At 31.1% G+C, this 7761-nt stretch overlaps 1 protein-coding gene across 1 annotated transcript; it reads right to left on the bottom strand.

The window, feature by feature from the left end:
* Positions 1-4851: 4851 nt before the first annotated feature.
* Positions 4852-6918, bottom strand: LOC132792171 (uncharacterized). Its single transcript, XM_060801422.1, has 2 exons — positions 6734-6918; positions 4852-6655 (listed from the first exon to the last, which is right to left on the bottom strand). The coding sequence occupies exons 1-2, from the start codon at positions 6814-6816 to the stop codon at positions 4924-4926; spliced, it is 1815 nt and encodes a 604-aa protein (XP_060657405.1). The 5' UTR covers positions 6817-6918; the 3' UTR covers positions 4852-4923.
* Positions 6919-7761: the final 843 nt, after the last annotated feature.

A 7761-nucleotide genomic window follows, 5' to 3' on the forward strand; every position in this document is an offset into this window, starting at 1 on the left:
TTTATACATTATTTTTAACTTTTATATATTCAATGAAATTACTTATTATTGAGTAATTTTGTTATTAGAATATTTTTTTATTTTCCACATAAAAAAAAAATGATATGCACCTTTATCAGTTACAATTTTCAAAAATATGGAATACCATAAGTGACACTAAGATTATAATGGTAAATTATAGCATTGAATTGTCGAAATATTTATAATATTTATATTGAGAACTAGCATAAAAGCTCGTAACGTTGCTTTTTTAAATTCATTTTTAATTTTTGAGGTCTCAAATAATTTAAATGTCAACATATTTCATTATAAAAGACTTTTTGTATACTACAGATATCATTTCAAAAATGATATAATAAAAAGAAATCAATAAATTCGTTGCTTGCATAGCGACGTAGCAAATGTTTTACATTTTAAAATTGGCGCTCATTTTGAAGTATGGCAGCCTTAAACACTCTTTGTTAGGGGTTGCCACATCGATAGGCGAGACTGAAATTATTGTAACTATCTTCGTAAGCTGTTTGCTATAAAACTCTATCAACAAAATTATCGTTAAATTTAAAAGTGTTAAATAAGAGAATGTTAATGTCTTTATAAATGAGACAAGCAAACTTTTTGTTAGTTTCTCACATTTTTTATTCCTTTTTCCGTTTTTAATAATTAATGAAGTTTGCAAATTGTTCTAAATGCATACTTTGTTATAAACTAAACTTCTAAACTATTGTGATACAACTAAATTAAAGTTGTTAAGCATACTTTGGCATCTATTGCTATTCAGAAGAGCAGAAGAACTGTGGCATATTTAAACACACATACACACTTGAGAAAACGCTGAAATTCTTTGTTTTTTTATTTTTGTTATTTTCGGGCTGCAAAGTTTTAATCAAATTGCACATGTGACCATAGAAGCAACCACCGCCAACCAACCACTTGAACCACCCAACAAGTGGCACCCCACTACTAACCTAATTTTCCTGTTTTTTTTTTCTTTTTTGGGTTTTTTCGATTCCGTTTCGTTTTTCGTTTTGTTTTTGCAGCGTCAACTGTCTCGAAAAGTTTTTAATCATCGTCACCAGGCAGCAAATTTTCGTGTGTTTTTTACCAGCTTTTTTCGGTACTTAAGATTTCCATACACAATCAACTCGTTCGTTTATTTTTTTGTGTTTTTCATTGCTTACCCTGTGTGGCGAATGATAAGAAGGGGTATATTGAAAGGTTCTTAATGAGAGGCATTTTGTAGATTTTTTTAATGAATTAGTTCATTAAGTATTATTTTCATATTTTAATTGTTATTGAAATGAATAAGAATTAGAAAGATTTAAGCATCATAAATAAATGATAAATAAATAAACTAAATAAATTATTAACTAAGATACAAGTAAGACATTTACAGTTGAGTGTGCTCGACTGTGAAATACTTGCTATTAATTTTCAATAAAAGGAAAAGTCTACTAAAGCGGTAAACTTATTAAGATATACCAAATTAGTATGCCAAAAATACTCAAATATACCAAATGTTACATTTGGTATTACGACATATTTAAGTAAATAAATGCAAAATAACATCTTATGGATAATCTCTAAAATCACACAATAATAGAAAAAGTTTATTAGAAGCCAGACAAAAAATTTTATTTATAAATGCTAAATGGTACATAAGGCTTAGTATTTTAAGAAAAAAAAATCAGTTCTTTTAGACTGCTTCAATTACCTAATAAACGTATTAAAAAGTTGCTTTTACAGTTTAGGTGGAGTTTTACATAATAATCAAATTAAAATTTGTTGCTGAGCAGCGTAACTATTTTAATCGACTGATTTATTGTATATTTACTTATTTTTTTATTTTACTATAAACTATTAAACTTTTTATGTATAGTACGAGTATTTCAAACAGAGAATATAAACTTTTAACTATGTTATTGTTATGCATTTTTTGTTTATGATTAGGTTACCCACAAAAAAATTATAAAAGCAAGATTTTGGTCTGAGTACAACATGAAAATCTCAATATATTAGAAAACATATCTTGATTTCAATAACATTTAATAATATTCAAGTCCTTATAATTAAGTAGAAAATTCTTCTAGTTTTAGGACCAAAAATCTTATTATAAGATCAAAAAAATATTACATTATATTTAATGTTTTTTTTTTTACCACTTATTTATTATTTTACCATTTTATGATTTAATTAGCCCTTTCATTTATTTATTCAGATGTTCAGATTATGTTGATCACTTTACTTACGAAATATTGATCATCTATTCATAAATCATTTCAAATCTCCTTTCTTAGACTACAATTGAAAATGGTTTGTGACAGGTCAACTAACAGAGCTTTGACCAAAAACACTTAAATCTAGATAAAAAAAACTTTATACGAATTTCAATGGATTACACAACTTAGTAACCTGAATCTAGAATTTTTATTATTCCTATAAAAATTTGATTTTAAGAATATGTTCTTAATGTTGATTTAATTCAAGAACACAAGTTTTAAGATGAATTGATTGATTCTTGAATTTAGAATTTGGTATATTTTGGCAGTGTAGATAAATTGTAAAATATTAATTAACATTTTTGAATTCATAAATACGGAAAGTGTTAATATCGATATATCTTGAATTGCAAAAATATGCGAAGCACTTGAATAGAGATATTTAATTATTAAATAAATTACGTCATTATATAGATCAGACTGACAGTGACAATTACAGGATATCTTTAAGGCGAATCTGCTCTTGATTGCAGCAACTTTCTCATTCATTTCTTTATATGTATTATCTTGTTGTTGTCCCCGATTTTCGTTGGCAAATTTTTCACCGCCGGCAAATTCAATGCAATTAAAAACAATTCATAATGCGATGCGGTTGTTGTTGTTGTTATTGTTTTTCTTTTTTCTCTTTTGTCGTTGCCGTTGTTGGCCGCATTTCCATATGATGCAGCTTCATTTTCCCAGCTCAACTGCCCGCCCTGTATTTATTGTAATTTGTCTCTCATTTCGGCCATATTTCCCCTTCCCCCACCTCTCCGCTCTTTCAGTTGGAATTGTAACACTTTTGCTTGTTTGTTTTACGAAAATGATTTTTAATATAACATTTTACGGGCAGCGGGCTTTTGGTTTATGCATTTAATTAAAAGAAGAAGCCCACAGCTAAAGCAAAAGCCAAAACCAAATGAAAATACAATGCAATAAAAACAAAATAAACACAATGGATAACAACAACAGCAGCGCTAGCAAAGAGAGCGAGCGAGAGAGAGGAAGAGAGCAATAGAGAGACGGAAGGAGAGACAGACGGAACCGATGAAGAGAGCGACAAACGGACGACGGACAAAACGGGTTGCTTAAAATATGCAAACAAGAAACGGAAAAACTTATTTAGACGCCGCTGCGAAACTATACAAAAAAAAAAAGCGCAACACCAACAAAAAGAAGAAGCAGCAACAGGCAACAACAACAGCGAGAAGATGAAGAGTGCATAGACAACGGGGCCAGAGAGACAAAATGTTGCCCCGGCTGCTTATGAAAATGGCGTCACAAAACGGAAAAGCTCAAAACACACACATTGAAAGAGCGGAACACACACACACACACACACACACTCACACACACCTTTGCACGCTTTGCACGCTTGCAACGTGGCTCCCACGCGTGCTTAGGTCTGCCCCAAAACGTTGCACAATGGGCCAAAAACCCAAAGCAGAAAAACTCAGTTTTTTATTAACAATTTTAAATGCGAATCGAATCGCATAAATATAACAATTGCTGTACATTAATCCAAATAAATATTGAATGGCTTTGATGCATTTATTATTTTATAAAAGGCATTCACATTTTTTTATACTTTAATGTTGTAAATAAAAACAATATATGAAAAATCGCAAGCGTTTCTTATGAAAATATTATTTAATCGCTCAGCTTCATTGAGTAAATAGTTCTGATTTAAATTTAATAAAGAAGGGAGGCAAAAATAATGAAATATTGTATATACAAATTTATATACATATTTTCAATTTAAGCCGTCAATGAATTACAAAATACGTTTGTTTTACTTTTTAAGAATTGAGAAATAATTTGAAATCGAAACTGAAATTTCATATGAAAATATTCAATAATTTTGTGATTGATTTGATTAATGAGAGGAGAGCTACTTTGAAGTAAATTTTGTATTTGTAAATTCTGTCATATTTAAATACAAATTTGTTCAAAAGATTTGAGTAAATATATTTTGTAAAACACATGGATTCAATGCATTTCTAGAGGTGGAGAACTATCGATGGTCTGTGCCATCGATAGTTATCGATAGTTTCCATAAACTATCAACTATCGACGATAGCAAGGAAAATCTATCGTCGATAGTGGTCAATATTGCAGTAAACGAAAATAATTTAATTAGTTTTTGAAGTAATTCATATTTATTTAAAATATGAGAGTATAAAAATGGTTTTCCAATCTTTATCTTAAAATAATGAATAATAATTATTTGAATAGAATAATTTTTTATTTTTTAGGTGTACCTTAACTGCTATTTATATATTTGTTTCAACTAATAATTTTGTCCCGCTTTGCTGAAGACCCTCTCCGACACTACGGAGGTTGCGGGTATACAAAGATATTTGAAAAAATATCGACCACTATCGACGATAGCGATAAACCACTATAGACTTCGCGCCGCTATCGAGAGCGTGTCGATAGTTCTGATAGTACCATCGATAGTTCTCCACCTCTAATCTCTTGTATACAAGAATGAAAGATCCTTGCCCAGAATTTTAATGTATTCTTTTTGAATAGAGTTGTTAAATGTATAGGATGATGCTTTCGTTAATTGATACTAATGCAATAAATCAAACACTTATTTTAGTATTAATAGACGTTAAAATAGTTGTATTATTATCCAAAATTGAAATTCTACAATTTATATTGTTTAATCTTCAACATCGTCCTCTTCGCCGCCTTCACCAAGTTGTGCCTCGCCGCCTTCTTCCTCTTCGACCATTTCTTCAGAGGAACTAACCTCTTCAATCGGCTCAATATCGGAAGCCAAGTCCTCTTCATAGTCACTAATTGCGCCAAGTTCCTCCAGACACTTGTCATAATTTTCATCGAAGCGTATGTTCTCATTAAGAGAGGCAACTTCGACGTCTTGATCGGGTGGCAGCAACATTGGCGCTGTACCAGTTGGACATTCGGTGATATTGCGGATTCTTAGCGTATGAATATGAAATATTGCTGAACGATTCGATTCCAGCAGAATCTGATGGAATACGCTAAGAAATCTATCCATATTTCCAAACATACGCACCGAGGCACTTTTTGGATCTTCACCCTCCTCAAGAATGCGGCCTACGATGTTATGACGATAGGGATCCATTAAATATATAAACTCTCCTTTTTTCCAAATCGAATACATTTGATTGTTAATCTGAAAGATTACATAATCATTATCCGCAAGCGCTTTTTCAAGTATCAAATGGAAATCATTAAACTTGTACATCGGTACACATTTCCACCAACCCTCATAAGCATTGGGGGTAAGAAGGACCTCAGCTACGAATTGACCTAGACGAATTTGCCGAGGAAATGTATCTAAATCCATTGGCTGATTAATATCCGTACATGGCTCCCAACAATTTTTACACATATTGACGCCATAGCAAATAACCTTATCGTATGTCTTTGCATCCCAAGTAGCCGGATGATCGATTTTAGAAGCTAATGCTGTTGCCACTGCCACCGGTAAAGCACTACGATTTCGGAGTGCATCCTTTGGATTGAGTGTCAAGTGTAGATTGGACTTGAGATACGCATAGTCGGAAGCAATTACATCAAATTCGCTCATTCGGGGTCCGAAGTCGCGTTCCTGACTACGCCCCTTTGGTCCTGGTGTTACCAACCTCACGACTAATACATCCCGCAGCGTAAATGGATCGGAATTCTCAAGATTGCTCTCCTCCTTGATCAAATGAATGACATTGTCCAAGGATCGCATCGCTAATAACGTTGGATAACCGCCATCATGATTTGATTTTAGTGTATCCTTATCACGCCCATTTAAATCAAGTACCATCCAAACACCGGCGTCTTTCCATATAAGTAAATACCAATTTGGAGTCCAAAATATTGCAGTTTTACGCCTCTTAAAGTAAGCATTCATAATACGACGTAAACGTCCGATGAGATTTTGAACACCGTAAAGTTCAAAGGGAGCATCCAACTCTATAGCAAATTCAATGTCGTTAAACTTGAAGTGACGGGTCACAGCCTGTTCGTAATCATCATAAACCTCCGGATATACATTTGCATTGGGAGAATCCATTGTCTCTGAATCACTAAACAATATTTGGCCTTCGGTGATTAGCAGATCGATCAAGTCTGGATTCCATTCGGTTCGTTTCGTATAATAAGTTGCTGCAAATGCCTTTAGATTACTTGCATATCGTATTGATTCAAAATTTGGCATGCCAGCTTTAGAAGCAACTGTCCCAGTCACAATACCAAGTGGAAATCCCAAAGATTTATCAACGAACGATCGACGATTGGCTTTGCATTCCTTGGGATCAAAGGGCCGAACGTAGGGATCATCATGAACCCCAAAGATACGACATTTTTCATGTGAGCACGGATCATTGTCGTTATGCATAACTGTTTGCGGGGTACTAGAATTCAAAAATAAATGGATAAACTACCTCGATAATCTCATTCAATTTTAAATTACTTCATGATACTTTGCTCACCGTGAATTGCTGTTCGATTTGTTTTGTGGGGGTAAATCAGAACAGCAAGTACATCCTGCCTTTTGTCGCTTCTTATTCAACATATTCAAAAGATACTTAATAATTTTAGTTTTCAAATCATTTACAAATAAATTTTTATTGCAGTTAACATGCTATGAAGCAGATGAATGAGTACTATTATATTTCCCTATAATTTTTCTACTTAGACATTCGAAAAACAAAGCATACTTCTATCAACTCAATATAGTTTACAACAATTAAAATTTCTTTGCTTAACTCTTTTTCTTTTTCAATATTCGAATTCAAAAATCATTATGTGATTTAATAATTTGAGAAAAAATATATTAAAAAAGTACTAAATTATTAGATATAAATAATTGAAACCAATCAGGCATAATTTTGGATGTTTAACATGCATTATTATGAATAAAATATAATGCATGAAATAATGAAAATAATTTTGATAAAAATAGCTACTAAATATTCAATAAATAGGATTTTATATTCTGTATTTTGTTGTTTTATTATTACAACATTTTTATTGATAACTAAAATATAAAATAATCCTAAAATATTTCTCCATTTATTGATTTTTTTAAATTCCATTACATTAACACAAAAAATTGTAACTGAATTTGTTAAAATAATGAAAGCTTTTAATGCATTTCTAACAATTCAAATTAATGCGTAAAATAGAAAAAAAAATAATAAATAAAAATAATAACATAAAAATATTTTAAGTAATGAACAAAATTTCAATAAAAATCGATAGTAAAAGTTTAAAATTCCTTTTCATTTATAATTAAAAAAATTGATATAAATTCTCTTATTCCTTCTTAAGATTAACATTAAATTTGATAAAAAATGATAAAGTTGAAATAATTTAAAACAATATTATTCAGGCTTAAGTTTTGACAGTTAACAGAGACTTGCAAAATATGATTTTAATTGCAGTACTTTGAGACTTTTCATTAAAAGCTGCATTTTTGATTATAACTATGAAACTTGTGTCCATTGTAGGTTGCGTT

This window comes from Drosophila nasuta, chromosome 3 (genome assembly GCF_023558535.2).
Source record: "Drosophila nasuta strain 15112-1781.00 chromosome 3, ASM2355853v1, whole genome shotgun sequence".
NCBI lineage: Eukaryota > Metazoa > Arthropoda > Insecta > Diptera > Drosophilidae > Drosophila > Drosophila nasuta.